The sequence below is a fragment of the Ranitomeya imitator genome, chromosome 4 (genome assembly GCF_032444005.1).
Source record: "Ranitomeya imitator isolate aRanImi1 chromosome 4, aRanImi1.pri, whole genome shotgun sequence".
NCBI classification, from domain to species: domain Eukaryota; kingdom Metazoa; phylum Chordata; class Amphibia; order Anura; family Dendrobatidae; genus Ranitomeya; species Ranitomeya imitator.
In genome coordinates, this window is record NC_091285.1 from 708,206,981 (window position 1) to 708,226,373 (window position 19,393).

Genomic DNA, 19,393 nt, shown 5'->3' on the forward strand with positions numbered 1-19,393 from the left:
CATGAGTGCTATACATAGGAGAGGCAAGGACAGAGGGGCCGATATGGATGGAGTGTAGAGAGTTAATGCAAGGGCGGTGAATGTGAGTGAATGCAGCAGCCAGGATATAGAATATGCAAATAAATATGGTGAGTATTTGTGTTGTTTCAAGTGAATAGGGAATAGATTTAGATTGTCTTACCTGTCTCCTGCCCTGTCTATCTGCCATGTTATAACTGCCGAGTACTTAGAAAAAAAAGTACTTTGAATAAAAATACACGAATACAAGTGCACGAATGCATCCCCAAGCTAAGTCTACATTTATAGAAGGCTAGCCCTTAGATCTTCCTATTTTTTTTTTTTTTTTTTTGTGTTAAAGCTCGTTAGCAATCAATCAAACTCAGTTGAGACAACAGGACACAATAAATGTAGTGATCAGATAAACAAATGTCCAGGTCTACATGGATCATAGACCACTTTGAAACAGTTATGTGATCTCGCTGAGTAAGGACATGCAAAGTCAGATTAAATATCTATAAACACAAAAAATGCATAATAGTATGACTAACATATATAGATATATGCAGGATTCAATGCCGAAGATGGAATGACTCAGATACCATCGAAGCTGCTTGCTGTCAGGGACTGGAGCAATAGACATGCAGGATATTTCAGCTCAGAGAATGAATGATCTGTTTACCATTCAAGCTGCTTGCTGTCAGGGACTGGAGCAATAGACATGCAGGATATTTCAGCTCAGAGAATGAATGATCTGTTTACCATTCAAGCTATTGTGGTATTACACGTATGCTATTACACGTATGAAAATCACCCAGATCCAAATGTGAGATCCATGATAATACGAGCAGGTCCTATTCTGATCTGTGTGCGTGGATCAGACTTGGCCAAACAAGTCATTATGGATCACTGAAACCTGAATGCAACTTGAATTGCTTGGAGGGCCTTGCAATAAACGCCATGGAATAAAGATACAAAACGATAATGTGACATTGAATGTTATTATTATTTGCTTATATAGCACCATCATAGTTACGGTTCATAGCTTATAATATTACCATCATTTTCCTCAGTGCTTTACAGACCTCACCATTAGTGATGAGCGAAGAACGTGTTATCTGAGCATGCTCGTGTGCTAACTGAGTCTTCGGCATGGCCAAAAAATATGTTTGAGTCTTCGGAGCTGCATGTCTCGCGGCTGTTTTTAGGTAATCCTTGCATGTGTTTCGGATGTCGAAGAGCCGCGAGACATGCAGCCCTGGGGACTGGAACATATTTTTCAAGCACGGCGAAGGCACTCTTAGCACTTGAGCATGCTCCTATCCATCTTATCCAAGCATGTTCGCTCATCACTAATTACCATCACTATCCCCAATGGGGCTCACAATCTACATTCCCTATCAGTATGTCTTTACAGTGTGGGAGGAAACCGGAGAACCCAGAAGAAGCTCACGGAAACACGGGAGAACATACGAACTCCTTGCAGATGTTGTCCTTGTTGGGATTTGAACCCTGGACCACAGCACTGCAAGACTGCAGTGCTAACCACTGAGCCACCATGCTGTTGTGCTGTCCTATAGATAGTATGGTGCTAGCCACTGAGCCACCATGCTGCCTTACTGATACAGCTGGAATTGTATTTCACAAGTTGAGAAGTAATAAAAGACCAATAACGCAACCTGGACACAGCATACGCAGGAAGCTATTACCGGCTGCCACCAGATACCTGAGGAAGCTGTGATCAAAAAACTTTCAAATGACTGCAAAAAACGTCACAAGATTCGGTGGCATCAGAGAATTTGTTTCGGTTTTCACAGCAAGAATAATATTAAATGCTGAAGGCCTGAACTCCAAATAATACATCTTTACTGATCCCTCCAAAAACACAAGAAAAGTGGGCTACTATATGCTAAAAATATTTCTAGGGAACTAGCAGATGTTTAGGGTTTTTATATTGTGGAGCACTCAAAAAAACTTGGAACTTTTCGGCTTATGAATTAGCAGCATGTCTACAGGAGAAAAAATTAAGGTTTTGTTGATAAGAACACCCTGCCTACAGTGAATCATAGCAATAATTTATTTAGTGAAGCGTGACAGTGGCTCAGTGATGCCTATAGAGAAGAATGGTGGTGGCTTGTGTATAGGAGGAGGACTGTGGCTCAATGATATCTCCAGTGAAGCATAGAAGTGGCTCAGGAATACCTTGAATAATGGTGGCTTGGTGATGCATACAGTGAAACATGGCTTTGCCTCAGTGATGCCTGCATTGAAGTATGGTAATACCTCAGTTTTGCCTGGCGTGAAGCACAGAGGTGGTTCAGTGATGTCTACAGTGAAGCATGGTGAGGACTTGGTGATGCCTGCACTGAAACATGGCAGTTTCTTCGTGATGCTCTGGGACTGGAAACAAGCAACATGTTGAGGGTAAGATAAATTTAAACAAGTATCAGGGAACACTAGGAAAAAACAACATGCTTTCTGTGAGGAAGCTTAGGCTTGGTTGTCATTGTACCTTCCAACAGATCAGTGTTCCAATGCAATCCTCAAAATTAGCCTTGGCTTGGTTTCAGAAGAAATACTGAAAGATTCTGGACTAGTTGTTAGTTACCCGAATTGAGTCGCTTAGATAAACTTTGGTGGATTTGAAAAAGTTGGTTGCTGCATGCAAACTCAAGAAGATATGTGACTTGGAGGCCATAGACTATGGGGAATGGGCAAGGAGTTCTCAAAAACGCTGCCAAAAGCTGGATACAATAAAGACATCCCACAATGGACAGCAATATCATGGATCTCACACACATACTAATAGTATGATGTTGGGGAAAATACCTGTACTAGAAATCCTTCAAATATATGTAGGACACTCCCATATAACTTATAGAAAACCCAAAATAAAACACATGGAGTACACGTCCCATCTTAGAAATATAAAAATATACGTTTTTATTTCACAATATTTAAAAAACACACAAAGTCATCAACAAGTACAGAACATACAGATAAGGGAGACTTGGGGTAGCACTGAAAAAGTCACAGCTACGGTAAACCTCAGAGATCCGCTCATACCATTTTATAATAAAGATGCCAACAAGTGCAAATACTTAGGGTAAAGAACGCCACCGCATCCGGAAATCTGCAAGTAAATATCTACACCTCCCCCAGTGGGGTGCCGATAGTCCAGAAACAACGGCCTATATCATAGCAAAAAACCGGTTTAGTGGCTCTTACCCATATAATGTAAACTGCGATCTCCAGGGGTCATTGCCGCAGCCCCAACGCGCGTTTCGTGTCGGCTTCGTCAGGGGGCAGTGCAGTGCATTGTACTGGGCCTGATTTTATAATGCCTAGCGTTCCGGATCAGCTGTGCCTAATTGCGGCGCATCTCCCCCATTAGTCCCGCCGGGAAATGCATCCCGGGCCGCATCCAACATGGCGCCGCGGTTCACAGTCGCGTCCCAGTGACGCCACTGACCCGCAGACGTCATTACAGGGCGCCGCCCACAATGCCCCGGCCGCAGACCATAGAGGACATGCGCACTAAGCACTGAGCAAAAGGTAAACGTGAAACCCTAATAACCATCACTCATATTAAACGAGATAACGTGGAAAAAGGTGCAGTAGTGCATAGAAAAAGACAGCGGACTAAATATTGATTAAATATGGTACCAGTGCTAGTGATAAATAGCAGGAGGAATATTAGCACATCAGATGGCACTACAGCCCACAACATATACCTAGTATAGTGATATTGTGCATACCATACAACATTCCTTGACAATATCTGATCAGATATTTCATGCAGGAAAGAAACGCATGCGGCACAGCCGCGAAAACGCACATGCGGCGCGTCTTTTAAGAACGTAGCATGTCTTTACATTGCTGAAACAACGCAAGGACAGTGTCGGTGACCTGCCAGTGACCCCAGGTGCAGATTTGGTCAGGATTTTACCTGCATGAAATCCTGACCAAATCCTGATGCAATCCAGAACGTGGACATATACCCTTAGAGCCACTTCAGTACATCCCTGTGAATGAGTCTTGAAACTGTGATGTGTTCAGTGGCCATTAGTTTGCAGTTTTCCACCACTCCGTTTCTTCTGTTTCTATCACCTCCTCAGACTTCGGTAAGTTCTACAATTCGAGTAGGTATTTGTGTGCCCTCAAGGTCACTGTAGAAGCGAGGTGCTGGTAGAACGGATCGTCGTGGTCCCTGAAACAAATAGCAAAAATTCACCGCACACTCTGATGGAATGATTTGCAACCATCTGTGGAATTTTATTTTAGACAAAGAAAAAAAAAAAAAGTGCCAAGTTACAAAAATTGGTCCAAAACCCAGTAAAGTAGAGACACCCGGTCGCCATAGGTTTGTATCCTTACTGTGGAGGGATCTTTCTTCATTTTTTGGGAGGAAATTATATTTGTTTCCATGTTATTAAACTCTGTTCAGATTACATTGCAATCTGCTGCGGATTATTTCACTTGCATATACGGCGTCTGTGATCTTGGGTACCCATCATACGGTGTAGCGTAACAAGCTGTCGGGCTACCTTCTGCTGTGTATTCTGTTCACGGCAAGGGTCACTGACAGCTCTCAGACAAACGTTATTCATTAGGTCTGTTCAGTTGAACACTTTCTTTACAATTCGAAAAGTCCATGAGAATAAAAAGTGCAAATTCCCTCTTCAGAGAGGAATGAACAAGAACTCTAGCGTCACTTATTGGATGTAGTAATTTTAGAAGTCAGTATCGACCCTCTAATGAGCCTTGTCACATGACTGAGGATAAAAGCCAAACTATCCGGTCACGTGGCGCGGTCAAGGGTCGATACTGAGTATTAGGATTGTTAATTCCAATAGGTGGCGCTATAGTTGTAGTCCTCTACCTTTCTGAAGAGGCAATTTGCATGTTTAATTTCCCAGATAAGCATTGCAGGGCTTAGAAGACTTCTCGCATTGGTTTGCCAGGCTGAGCATGTCACTCTCCACAAGGAGAAATGTTGTCCCATGGATAAAAAAAAATCTATAGCATGCACTAGTATTCCTTTCATTTCAGATTACATTCATCTAATCAATAAAAGCACCAACAAAAAATTGGATCCCATAAAGAATAGCAATTTGATTTTTACAGTCACATTGCAATTTTTCCCCATAACAACTGTATTCTTTCTTGTAAATTTTAGTAACTTCTGATGCTTAAGAACAGATGTCACGTGGATGACAAAATAAATGAAAAATTTCCATATTTTTTTCGGGATAATATGGGAAATTTTTATCTACGCTCATGTGAATCTGGTCTACACCTACAGTGGCTTGTAAAAGTTTTGGCACCCCTCGTCAAAATTACTGTTATTGTAAACCGTTAAGTAAGTTAAAGATAAAATGATCCCTAAAAGGCCTAAAGTTAAAGATGACACTTTTCCTTTGTATTTCTGCACCCCCCCAAAAAAAATATATATATATATATTGTCATCTTTAACATTTTAAAAATTACAAAAATAAAAATGGGGTGATGCAAATGTTTGGACACTTTTGGAAATGTGTGTGCTCAATTAACTTTCAGCAATTTTTCAGACTTCAATTAGCCTGTAAGGTTATGGCTTGCTCATTAGCATCGATAGGAAAGGCCGGGTGACACAAATTTCCCAGCTTTATGAAAACTCAGCCTCCTTTAACTTTAACCAAGAAACAGCAGCCATGGATTCTTCTAAGCAGCTGCCTAGCACTCTGAAAATTAAAATGATAGAGGCCCACAAGGCAGGAGAAGGCTATGAGAAGAAAGCAAAGCGTTTTCAAGTTGCCCTTTCCTCAGTTTGGAATGTAATTAAGAAATGGAGCAGTGGAGGTCAAGATAAGGTCTGGAAGACCAAGCAAAATGCAGGATTGCTGGAGATGCAAATCAGAGCTTAGGCTTGACTGCAAAAGACCCTCAGAAGGATTTAGCAGAGACACCTGCGCAAATATGGCTTCATGGTAGAAACATCAGAAGAAAACCTCTCCTGCATCCTTGCTTGCATCAAAACAAGCCTAATGCATTTTAGAAACAAGTCCTGTGGACCTATGAGGTTAAAAAAGAACTCTTTGGCCACAATGATCAAAGGTATGTGTAGAGAAAAAAAGGCACAGAATTTCAGGAAAAGAACATCTCCAATCTATAATCATAAGGTGGATCAATCATGTTTTGGGGTTGTGTTGCAGCTGATGACACCAGGATCATTTCACGGGTAGAGGGAAAAAAGGATTCAATGAAATTTCAACAAATTCTTGATGCAAACATAACTGTTGTGAATTCTGTGGCTGAGTTCACTTCTGTGGTCACAAGTGGTATTGCAGTCTCTGGGCTTCCTCCCTCAGGTGTTTTGGTGAGCTCGTTGGCTGCCTTGCTATTTAGCTCCACCTGAGTCTGTCTTCCTTGCTCCTTGTCAATGTTCCAGTGTTGGATCTGAGCTACTGCATCTTTCCTTGGGCCTGCTGCTCTGCTAGATAAGTGCTTCTAGTTTGTTTTCTGTTTTTTCTGTCCAGCTTGTTATTATCTTTTGCTGGAAGCTCTGAGAAGCAAAGGGGTGCACCGCAGTGCTGTTAGTTCGGCACGGTGGGTCTTTTTGCCCCTTTGCGTGGTTTTCGTTTTAGGGTTTTTTGTAGACTGCATAGTTCTCTTTGCTATCCTCGCTCTGTCTAGAATATCGGGCCTCACTTTGCTGAATCTATTTCATTCCTACGTTTGTCTTTTCATCTTGCTAACAGTCATTATATGTGGGGGCTGCCTATTCCTTTGGGGTATTTCTCTGAGGTAAGTCAGGCTTGTATTTCTATCTTCAGGCTAGTCAGCTCCTCAGGCAGTGCCGAGTTGCATAGGTAGTTGATAGGCGCAATCCACTGCTGCTTCCAGTTGTGTGAGGATAGATCAGGTACTGCAGTCTACAGAGATTCCACGTCTCAGAGCTCGTCCTATTGTTTTTGGTTATTGCCAGATCTCTGTATGTGCGCTGATTACTGCACGCTGTGTTGCCTGATTGCCAGCCATAACAGTACAAGGAGCCATTCAATGATTTCCAATAGAGGGAAAAAAGAAATCCTGACATCATTTTTTTTTCTTAGCTCTGTCTTCAGTCTTTTTTTTCCTCTAGACATTAGAGTGCTTCAGGACACAGCTGTGGACATGGATATTCAGGCTCTGTGCTCCTCAATGGATAATCTCGTTGTAAATGTACAAAAGATTCAAGATACTATTGATCAGAAATCGATGCTAGAACCAAGAATTCCGATTCCTGATTTGTTTTTTGGTGACAGAACTAAGTTCCTGAGCTTCAGAAATAATTGTAAGCTATTTTTGGCCTTGAAACCTCATTCTTCTGGTAATCCTATTCAACAGGTTTTGATTATTATTTCTTTTTTGCGCGGCGACCCACAGGACTGGGCGTTTTCTCTTGCACCAGGAGATTCTGCATTGAGTAATGTTGATGCATTTTTCCAGGCGCTGGGATTGCTTTACGATGAGCCTAATTCAGTGGATCAAGCTGAGAAAAATCTGCTGGCTTTATGCCAGGGTCAGGATGATGTAGAAGTATATTGTCAGAAATTTAGAAAATGGTCAGTACTCACTCTGTGGAATGAATCTGCACTAGCGGCTTTGTTCAGAAAGGGTCTCTCTGAAGCTCTTAAGGATGTAATGGTGGGATTTCCTATGCCTGCTGGTTTGAATGAGTCTATGTCCTTGGCCATTCAGATCGGTCGTCGCTTGCGCGAGCGTAAATCTGTGCACCATCTGGCGGTATTGTCTGAGAGTAAGCCTGAGCCTATGCAGTGCGACAGGACTATGACTAAAGTAGAACGGCACGAACACAGACGTCTGAACAGACTGTGTTTCTATTGTGGTGATTCTACTCATGCTATTTCTAATTGTCCTAAACGCACTAGGCGGTTCGATAGCTCTGCAGTTATTGGTACTGTACAGTCCAAATTCCTTTTGTCCATTACCTTAATGTGCTCTTTGTCATCATATTCTGTCATGGCGTTTGTGGATTCAGGCGCTGCCCTGAATCTGATGGATTTGGATTATGCTAAACGTTGTGGATTTTTCTTGGAGCCTTTGCGGTGTCCTATTCCGTTGAGAGGAATTGATGCTACACCTCTGGCCAAGAATAAGCCTCAGTACTGGGCCCAGCTGACCATGTGCATGGCTCCTGCACATCAGGAAGTTATTCGCTTTTTGGTACTGCATAATTTGCATGATGTGGTCGTGTTGGGGTTGCCATGGCTACAAACCCATAATCCAGTATTGGATTGGAACTCTATGTCGGTAACCAGCTGGGGTTGTCAGGGAGTACATGGTGATGTTCCATTTTTGTCTATTTCGTCATCCATTCCTTCTGACATCCCAGAGTTCTTGTCGGACTTTCAGGATGTATTTGAAGAGTCCAAGTCTGATGCCCTTCCTCCGCATAGGAATTGTGATTGTGCTATCGATTTGATTCCTGGTTGTAAATTCCCTAAGGGTCGTTTATTTAATTTGTCCGTACCTGAACACACCGCTATGCGCAGTTATGTGAAGGAGTCCCTGGAGAAGGGACATATTCGCCCATCGTCGTCACCATTGGGAGCAGGGTTCTTTTTTGTAGCCAAGAAGGATGGTTCGCTAAGACCGTGTATTGATTACCGCCTTCTTAATAAGATCACTGTTAAGTTTCAGTATCCCTTGCCATTGATTTCTGACTTGTTTGCTCGGATTAAGGGGGCTAGTTGGTTTACTAAGATTGATCTTCGTGGTGCGTATAATCTGGTGAGAATCAGGCAGGGAGATGAATGGAAAACGGCATTTAATACGCCCGAGGGTCATTTTGAGTATCTGGTGATGCCGTTCGGACTTGCCAATGTTCCATCTGTTTTTCAGTCTTTTATGCATGACATTTTCCGTGAGTATCTGGATAAATTCTTGATTGTTTACTTGGATGACATTTTGATCTTCTCAGATGATTGGGAGTCTCATGTGAAGCAAGTCAGAATGGTTTTCCAGGTACTGCGTGCTAATTCCTTGTTCGTGAAGGGATCAAAGTGTCTCTTCGGTGTGCAGAAAGTTTCATTTTTGGGGTTCATCTTTTCCCCTTCTACTATCGAGATGGATCCGGTTAAGGTTCAGGCCATCCAGGATTGGACTCAGCCGACATCTCTAAAAAGTTTGCAGAAATTCCTGGGCTTTGCTAATTTTTATCGTCGCTTCATCTGTAATTTTTCTAGCATTGCCAGACCATTGACCGATTTGACCAAGAAGGGTGCTGATTTGGTTAATTGGTCTTCTGCTGCCGTGGAAGCTTTTCAGGAGTTGAAGCGTCGTTTTTGTTGTGCCCCTGTGTTGTGTCAACCTGATGTTTCTCTTCCGTTCCAGGTCGAGGTTGATGCTTCTGAGATTGGTGCAGGGGCGGTTTTGTCACAGAGAGGTTCTGGTTGCTCAGTGTTCAAACCATGTGCTTTCTTTTCCAGGAAATTTTCTGCTGCTGAGCGTAATTATGATGTGGGCAACCGAGAGTTGCTGGCCATGAAGTGGGCATTCGAGGAGTGGCGTCATTGGCTTGAGGGTGCTAAGCATCGCGTGGTGGTTTTGACTGATCATAAGAACCTTACTTATCTTGAGTCTGCCAAGCGCTTGAATCCTAGACAGGCCCGTTGGTCGTTATTTTTTGCTCGTTTTGATTTTGTGATTTCATACCTTCCGGGCTCTAAAAATGTGAAGGCGGATGCTCTGTCTAGGAGTTTTGTGCCCGACTCTCCGGGGTTATCTGAGCCGGCGAGTATCCTCAAGGAAGGAGTCATTGTGTCTGCCATCTCCCCTGATTTGCGGAGAGTGTTGCAGAAATTTCAGGCTAATAAACCTGATCGTTGTCCGGCCGAGAAACTGTTCGTCCCTGATAGGTGGACTAGTAAAGTTATCTCTGAACTTCATTGTTCGGTGCTGGCCGGTCATCCAGGAATCTTTGGTACCAGGGAGTTGGTTGCTAGATCCTTCTGGTGGCCATCTCTGTCACGGGATGTGCGTGCTTTTGTGCAGTCCTGTGGAATTTGTGCTAGGGCTAAGCCCTGCTGTTCACGTGCCAGTGGGTTGCTTTTGCCCTTGCCGGTCCCGAAGAGGCCTTGGACACATATTTCGATGGATTTCATTTCTGACCTTCCCGTTTCTCAAAAGATGTCTGTCATTTGGGTGGTCTGTGATCGCTTTTCTAAAATGGTCCATCTGGTGCCCTTGGTTAAATTGCCTTCCTCCTCTGATTTGGTGCCTTTGTTCTTCCAGCATGTGGTTCGTTTACATGGCATTCCTGAGAATATTGTTTCTGACAGAGGTTCCCAGTTTGTCTCGAGGTTCTGGCGAGCCTTTTGTGGTAGGATGGGCATTGACCTATCTTTTTCCTCGGCCTTCCATCCTCAGACTAATGGCCAGACCGAACGAACCAATCAGACCTTGGAAACATATCTGAGATGTTTTGTTTCCGCTGACCAGGATGATTGGGTGTCATTTTTGCCGTTGGCTGAGTTCGCCCTTAATAATCGGGCCAGCTCGGCTACCTTGGTCTCTCCATTTTTCTGCAATTCTGGGTTCCATCCTCGTTTCTCTTCAGGACAGGTTGAGTCTTCGGACTGTCCTGGTGTGGATTATGTGGTGGACAGGTTGCAGCAGATCTGGACTCAGGTAGTGGACAATTTGACCTTGTCCCAGGAGAAGGCTCAGCTTTTCGCTAATCGCAGACGCCGTGTGGGACCCCGACTTCGTGTTGGGGATCTGGTTTGGTTATCTTCTCGTCATATACCTATGAAGGTTTCCTCTCCTAAATTTAAACCTCGTTTTATTGGTCCGTATAGGATTTCTGAGATTCTCAATCCGGTGTCTTTTCGTCTGACCCTCCCAGACTCCTTTTCCATACATAATGTATTCCATAGGTCGTTGTTGAGGAGATACGTGGCACCTATGGTTCCATCTGTGGAGCCTCCTGCCCCTGTTTTGGTGGAGGGGGAATTGGAGTATATTGTGGAGAAGATTTTGGATTCTCGTGTCTCTAGACGGAAACTCCAGTATCTGGTCAAATGGAAGGGTTATGCTCAGGAAGATAATTCCTGGGTTTTTGCCTCTGATGTCCATGCCCCAGATCTTGTTCGTGCCTTTCATGTGGCTCATCCTGGTCGGCCTGGGGGTTCTGGTGAGGGTTCGGTGACCCCTCCTCAAGGGGGGGGTACTGTTGTGAATTCTGTGGCTGAGTTCACTTCTGTGGTCACAAGTGGTATTGCAGTCTCTGGGCTTCCTCCCTCAGGTGTTTTGGTGAGCTGGTTGGCTGCCTTGCTATTTAGCTCCACCTGAGTCTGTCTTCCTTGCTCCTTGTCAATGTTCCAGTGTTGGATCTGAGCTACTGCATCTTTCCTTGGGCCTGCTGCTCTGCTAGATAAGTGCTTCTAGTTTGTTTTCTGTTTTTTCTGTCCAGCTTGTTATTATCTTTTGCTGGAAGCTCTGAGAAGCAAAGGGGTGCACCGCCGTGCTGTTAGTTCGGCACGGTGGGTCTTTTTGCCCCTTTGCGTGGTTTTCGTTTTAGGGTTTTTTGTAGACTGCATAGTTCTCTTTGCTATCCTCGCTCTGTCTAGAATATCGGGCCTCACTTTGCTGAATCTATTTCATTCCTACGTTTGTCTTTTCATCTTGCTAACAGTCATTATATGTGGGGGCTGCCTATTCCTTTGGGGTATTTCTCTGAGGTAAGTCAGGCTTGTATTTCTATCTTCAGGCTAGTCAGCTCCTCAGGCAGTGCCGAGTTGCATAGGTAGTTGATAGGCGCAATCCACTGCTGCTTCCAGTTGTGTGAGGATAGATCAGGTACTGCAGTCTACAGAGATTCCACGTCTCAGAGCTCGTCCTATTGTTTTGGGTTATTGCCAGATCTCTGTATGTGCGCTGATTACTGCACGCTGTGTTGCCTGATTGCCAGCCATAACACATAACACCATCTGTAAAAAAGCTGAAGGTGAAAAGAGAATGGCTTTATTAAATGGAGAATGGTCCTAAACACACATCAGAATCCACAATAGACAACCTCAAAAGGAGCAAGCTGAAGATTTTACATTGGCCCTCACAGTTCTCTGATCTCAACATCATTGGAAATCTGTGGCTAGACATCAAAATAGCAGAGGATTCAAGACACCCCAGGAATCTTACAGAACTGGAAGAATTCTCCTAGGAATCATGGATGAAAATCCCTTGAAGACTTGAAAGAGTCTTGTCTGGAAACAAAAAGTGTTTGCAAGCTGTGATGCTTTCAAAAGGGGGCTCTACTAGATACTAACCATGCAGGGTGCACAAACATTTGCATCTGACTATTTAACTTTTTATCATATTTAAAATGTAAAAATAACATTATATTTTTTTAATTTTTGCCTGCAATACAAAGGAAATGTGTCATCTGTAACTTTAGGCCTTTTAGAGATTATTTCATCTTCAACTTGCTTAACTGTTCACAATAACAGTAATTTTGACCAGGGGTGCCCAAATTATTACATGCCACTGTAAAGTTTACTTTGTACATGGTGTTTTAACATTTTATTTCATGGCATTACAAAATATATAGAGTTTTGTACCAGACAAAAATGGGCACAAACTACGAAGGCTTGTAAAGATGAACATTACTAAGTATGTCAATTCGGAAACATAGACCATTTATTCTGTGATCATTATCTGGTGTACTTTAACTGTCAATCATTCTCATTCTCTTTTGACTCAGGCTGTTGTGAATGTGGAGAGAGAATCTTCATTCCAGAGAGTTCCCAAGCCCCCACAGACAAAAAATATGTATTCTAAGAAGAATTACAAAGTCATAGGATCTCGGAATGCAATTGTAGATCCACCGGTAAGTTCGTATAGAAAAATTCCTTGTGGAGAAATAAGTACAAATATATATTTTTCTTTTTTATTTAAATGACATTAGCAGGAGAAGGTGTACACACAAATATCATTAATGATACTTCCTCAAGGCCTGATGAGAAGGGGCAGAATAGCAGTTTTAACCTGTGCCTTACTGTACCAACCATTGCAGATTATTTTGCAGCTAAGGGAAAAGTAACTGTATTTAAATTAATCCTCTACAGCGAGTGTGAAAGAGCTTGCAAGTGATTTACTCCTAAGTGTAATTTGTCTTTAGCGTGTGACTTTGGATTCAGTGACTAGGGATTCAGTGAGTTTAGAAAGGAGTAACTTATATTAATTCACTGTTTTGTATTTTCTTGTTTACTTGTTAATAATTCTGTCTTGTGCAATCCCCATTAGGAAAATGTTCTCCATTATTAATACTGCCCAGTATACATCTTGACGAATCTATGCAATTCTCGAGCAGCTATGTGAGATGCATACTGCTGGGCAACATATGTGCTTTTTGTACACAGTCATGACAGAAAGTGTTGGCACTCTTGAAATTGCTACAGAAAATGAATCATTTCTCTATGAAAATGATTACAATTACACGTTTTACTATACACATGTTAATTTCCTTTGTGTGTATTGGCACAACACAAAAAAAACTGAGGAAAAAAAACACAACTTGAACATAATTTCACACAAAATCCCCAAAATGAGCCAGACAAAAATTATTAGCACCTTTCCAAAATTGTGGATAAACAACATGGTATCAAATATGTGATTGTTGTTCAAAGTCACCTGTGGTAAGTAATAGGTGTGGGCAATATGAAAATCACACCCGAAACCAGATAAGAGGGGAAAGTTTGACTCAATCTCTGCATTGTCTATCTGTCTGCCACACTAAGCGTGAAGAACAGTAAGAGGAGAGCAGAACTTCTATCAAGAGTGCTAACACTTTTGGCCATTAATGTATTTGGAAGCCCAGGTACTGGATCTAAATGAAAATCTGGCAACATTGAGATCCATTGACAATAAGGAAATAACTTTGCATCTCACTGAGCAGGTGCTCAATGGAGTAATTGTGGGGGAGGATCATAGTATGGATCTTGAAGATACTGAGGCTGTTTCCTTAAATGGAACCTGTCACCCCCAAAATCGATGATGAGGTAAGCTCACCGTCATCAGGGGCTTATCTACAGCATTCTGTAATGCTGTAGATAAGCCCCCGATGTAACCTGAAAGAGGAGAAAAAGAGGTTAGGTTATACTCACCCAGGGGTGGTCCCGCTGCGGTCCAGCCAAATGGGTGTCTCCGGTCCGCTCCGGCGCCTCCTATCTTCATTCCATGACGTTCTCTTCTGGTCTTCACGCCGCAGCTCCGGCGCAGGTGTACTTTGTCTGCCCTGTTGAGGGCAGAGCAAAGTACTGCAGTGCGCAGGCGCCGGGCCTCTCTGTCCTTTCCGGAGCATGCGCACTGCAGTACTTTGCTCTGCCCTCAACTGGGCAGTCAAAGTATGCCTGTCTGCTCCAGTAAAAGGGAGGGAGGTGGTCAGGGCAGGAAACTTGTCACAAAGAAATGAATCATCCAACGGTGTGTTGTCTTCCTGATGCTCAAGTTTGGCACATCGCTGATCAGGGTGACAGATTACTGGAAGAGGCTGGGGAGGATTAAGTGGTCATGGTGCACATCGGCACCAATGGCAAAGTTAGTTTCGGCAGTTCTTGCTCTGAAGGGGTGTATGGGGATCCGAATGGAATGGAGGCGTAATGATGGGAAATACTGAGAGACGTCACTGCTTGAGATTGAATAAGACACGCCGACACACAGAAAGTGTGAGTCCATGTGGTGCTAGAACATAAGTCTGCATTGTTTCACACCTCAGCCATCCCACTATGCAGGGACGGAAGGAGTCACCCAGAAGTTGTGCCCGGAGGGCCATGTTTACTGACTTGTGACTATCCTCTCGTCATAAGCTTCATTACCTGGGAGACGCGCATGAGCCAGCGTTATGCAGGTCCGCCCTTTCTCCACCCACTTAACTCGAGATGCGTCCTGAAGCAGTAAGGTCCTGCTTATCCAGCTACGTACCACTGAGAGGTGCGTGTGTATATAGCGTAGGACTTCGTCAGTGTGAATACGTAGCATAGTGAGGGCTGGCTTGAGTGTGAAGCTGCCTAGGACAATGTGCATGGCTTGAAAAGGAGCTCGGACACAGTCTATAGAGAGGAATACATACGGGCCCACATGTATTCCTCTATCCTAAGCAGGGGGCTCATATCAGTCCCATCAGTGTGTCCCAGGATCTGTGTTATGGGGGTGATTCCTGGACGTCATGCTGGTACAAGGCGAAGTACCCAGAGAGCGAAATCTCTACTGGTGTAAAGTGGGAAAAATATATGTAATTTAGAGACACAGTGCTTGAGATATGGAAAACATAGTAAAATTAAAAACATTTAAAAAAAAAAATGGAAAAGTGTATTACCCAAAAAGACAGTATATGGGAAAATAATTTCGGTTTTGAAATCTGAGATTTTTGTTATAAATTTGCCCCACAAAATTTAGTTCAAATGTTCAAAACTAAACTGTTTATTACTAGTGATGAGCGAATATACTCATTACTCGGGTTTCCTCGGGCACGCTTGGGTGATCTCCGAGTATTTGTGACTGCTCGGAGATGTAGTTTTCGTCGCCGCAGCTGCATGATTTGCGGCTGCTAGACAGCCTGAATACATGTGGGGATTCCCTAACAAACAGGCAACCCCCACATGAATTCAAGCTGTCTAGTAGCCGCAAATCATGCAGCTGCATCGACATAAACTAAATCTCTGAGCACACCAAAATACTCTGAGAACACCCGAGCATGCTCGGGAAATCTCGGGTAACGAGTATTCTCACTCATCACTATTTATTACTCTTTATTGCAGACATTGACGTTTGACAGTCGTCCTTCAAATATATATCCCTACACAGAAATTAAAATTAGGGGTGAGATGTACACGGAGGTGAATGTATCGGTACTTCTGGAGGATGATGATGACACAGTCTGGAGTTCTGTGGTGTCTGCAGGTAAAAGGAAACAACAAATGTGCTTAGGGTATGTGCATGCACACATCCACTCACAAACCTACCAATTCCTTTTGGTAAGATTGTTTGTTTTTCTGGGATGAGAAAATATGAGAGACCTGGAGCCGTTTGTAAAAGAAGAGTGGTCTAAAATTCCAGGTGAGAGGTGTAAGAAGCTTGCTGAAACTTTTAGGAAGGGATTGATCACTTATTTATTCCATAGGGTGTGCAATCAAATATTAAGTCGAAGGTGCCAACAGTTTTGTTGGGTCCATTTTTGGGTTTTGTGTGAAATTGTCCAATTTGCCTTTTTTCTCTCTGCTATTTTTGTGCTGTTCCTATACACACAAAGGAAATAAACGTGTTTACCAAAACGTGTGTAACTGCAATAATGTTCTGGGAGAAATACTTTCTTTTATGGAGCAATTTCAAGGGTGCCAACACTTCCAGCCATGACTGTACATATAGCCTCTGTCACAGCCGCAGAGACCATTACAAGTTTCAGTGGAGCCATTACTTACTCCCTGTCATCTTTAATGGTTTCGATAGCCCAATGCATCATCCCAATGAAACTCCTTGGACCTGTTTCCAATTAATGTACCCATCTATGGATCCTACGCTATAGGTTTGCACAGATTGCCAATTGAGTGGTCCACTTGTAAAACTGAGAAGCATATTGTGGGTATTGAAGCAATAGAGAGGAGGCTACAGTGATGGCCTCCCGTCAATCCAATCATGATATGCAACAAAGTGGTTAACGCCTTGTAAGCTTGTGTGGAGCATTTCGGCCAATGCAATAATTTAATTGGTGATAGACCGGCAGAGCTGTTCTTGCAGCAAGACAAACCACTGTTATATTTTCACTGCATTCGGGCAGAATACTCTAAACCCGCTAATACCTCAACCCCTTTTACCTGGCCAAGCGAAGCTGGTATGGACTTATCTGATATGTTGTGATACCTGAGAGATTTTGTGATGGGATGAGAGGGCAATAGTAGTCCGGCTTTTTTTCGGTTACAACATGGAGGCTAGCGTATCTTTGACCATGACAGAAAATGTAGTTGGAGGCATAAATAAGATTGTGACGATATGTAAACTCCCAGGTACAGGCAAAACCGTTGAAAGTACAACCTCGTTCTTTTTGTGAAGTGAACTTTGAGAGTAATGCTGCCACACTCCTCTGATTGTGGTTGATCTCCATGGAGAGCAAAAGGATCGGTTGTTGGAAGACCAAATTGTTGGATCCTTTTCGCCCTTTGATATCATGAGTCAGCTGAGACTTGGGAGGCCCCGATACAGATTACATTGATCCCACCGATTTCTGTGGGGTTGGCTGACTTGAGTCGTGTCTGTATGGGGCAATTTATCCATCGTGTTTTGTCAATTGAATTCTCATTTGCTTTTTAATAAAAAATAAATAAATCTTGCTGCCAAATTAGGCCTATATTTTTTCAAGTCTCATAGCTGCAAGAGTTTTCACTTACATCATATCTTGCTATTGATTTGGTGCGATTATGTTCTTAATTTTTAATTCAATTGGTTTATTTTCTACCTTTCCTACATATATTTAAAAATATTTTATTTTTTTTCTCAGAGGAAATGCTGATTTTGCCATCTGCTATATCAAGACTTACAATTCAGTCAGGTATGCAATGACTTTTAGCTAGTGTCCTTCGACTTACCACGCAACTTTAAGTATTGAAATAACTTATACTCACATCATCACCTCGCCTGGCAATGCAGCAATCCTCTTGGTCCTCTACTGGCTCAGTTCTTCCCACATGCTACAGTCTTCTCTTCATTTTTCAGCCTTCTTCACTCATAGGTGCCTCTGGTGCTCACTAGATCTCAAGTGATGTAATGACATCAATCAGGCCTAGTCCGTTTTAGAGGCTCCTAAGAGGAAAGACAGAAGAGAGACCCAGAGTCAGAAGAAGAAAGCAAGCAAATGGAGGACCAAGCAGGAAGCTGGGACACCATAACAGGCGAAGCAAGGTGAGTAAAATGTTTTTATTTTCTTATTAAGCCTTCTGGACCTTAAAAAGAATCAAGCAAAATGTTAGCCAGAAGTCCATCAATGTGCTTGATATGTATTAATTGCACCAAATATTGTGTTCTGACCATTCATCATAAATAAGTTCATTCTGTTAGGGCTGGCGGAATGCACCAAATAATTATAAAGATTGAATAAGGTGCGTTCGCAGCCCGAGGTCCATCGTGCAGAGATGATACCTACTGCTAACTAATGATGTACCGCACTGGCGGACGCCACTAACCACCCTAACTGGGGTCTGGAAAGCGCATTAATTGCGCATGGCGCCGCACTGGCGGTCGCTGCTGGTTGATGCAGTAGTATCGTGCTCCTATGCTGGATAGCACTGTCTGGCGCTAGATTGCTCCATTATTCGCGACCATTTAACATCACTAGGAAGGGGAATGATTAGGAGCATTTACCAAAACAAGCATACACACACACACACACAATATTAGGTTTATACTAGCGCATGGCCGTGCGTCCATGCAAACCTTTTATAGCGGAAGCTCTCCGGGACCCTCCTAATGAACCAGTAGGAGCTGCTACAGGACCTGAGCATGTGACCCCTGACCTCCAATGAGAGGTCATCTCTTGGGCATGCTCAGAAGAAGAAAATCAGGACTTAGTCCCCAGGACGCCTGCTCGCCGCTGATCAGTACTGGTTACGATGGCTGAGCCTGGAAGGACAGCAGTAACCAATCGCATAGTTTCTGCCTGAGCCAGTCACTGGGACTGACGTCTCTGCTGAGCAGGCTCCACTGCGGCTGGAGGAGAATGGGAGACCGCAGAGGAGATGGCTCGAGATTTTCCCTGTGCAGAGGCGGGAACTCGACACCTAACACATTCTTCACTAACTTCTACCTTTTAATTGAAACCTCTACAAAACATAACTAAGCAGAATTCTAATTACTACAAGACTGTCAGCACTCTACCGGCCTTCCCAGCATATTAAGTTATATCCTGACATTATATTAAGGCCTCGGGACAACAATGACAGACAAGTCCATATGGAGTTCACAGTAGACCAGATTTTATTTAGTATTTTGAATTGCTACAAGGTATTGAAGAATACATTCTAATTTTTTATTGATAGTGGGAACTGTGTGTCTAGTCCTGAAATTCAAAATGGTCTCATATCAGATCAAGTATAGCCAATGAAATCCAGGGAAAAAGGCTATGCATAAAAATGTAAACCAAACAAACTGTTAGGTGGCTTTCCAAAACAGAATGGAACTTTGCACTACAATTGGTTGAGTAGTGACTAAAGTGAGGTGTTCTTGCTCTTCACCATGGACTTCCACTAAGTTTCACCAGATATCCAGTTTAAGGTCTTCGCAAAAGTTGTTGGTTTGCAGTGTGATGCTTAAGCACTGAGTCACAGACGGGTATTCAGCAGCCAAAGGTCAAAACTGGAAAGTCAAT

The 19,393-nt window shown here is 43.1% G+C and overlaps 1 protein-coding gene across 1 annotated transcript in view; it reads left to right on the plus strand.

Annotated features, from left to right (window-relative positions):
• The window catches only part of LOC138677401 (uncharacterized), a 174,224-nt gene that overhangs the window by 146,188 nt on the left and 8,643 nt on the right, over window positions 1–19,393 (plus strand). Inside the window, exons 17-19 of the mRNA XM_069767496.1 lie at window positions 12,743–12,868; window positions 15,798–15,939; window positions 17,531–17,581. Coding sequence (XP_069623597.1) covers window positions 12,743–12,868; window positions 15,798–15,939; window positions 17,531–17,581 — 319 coding nt within the window. The remainder of the gene's footprint in view (window positions 1–12,742; window positions 12,869–15,797; window positions 15,940–17,530; window positions 17,582–19,393) is intronic.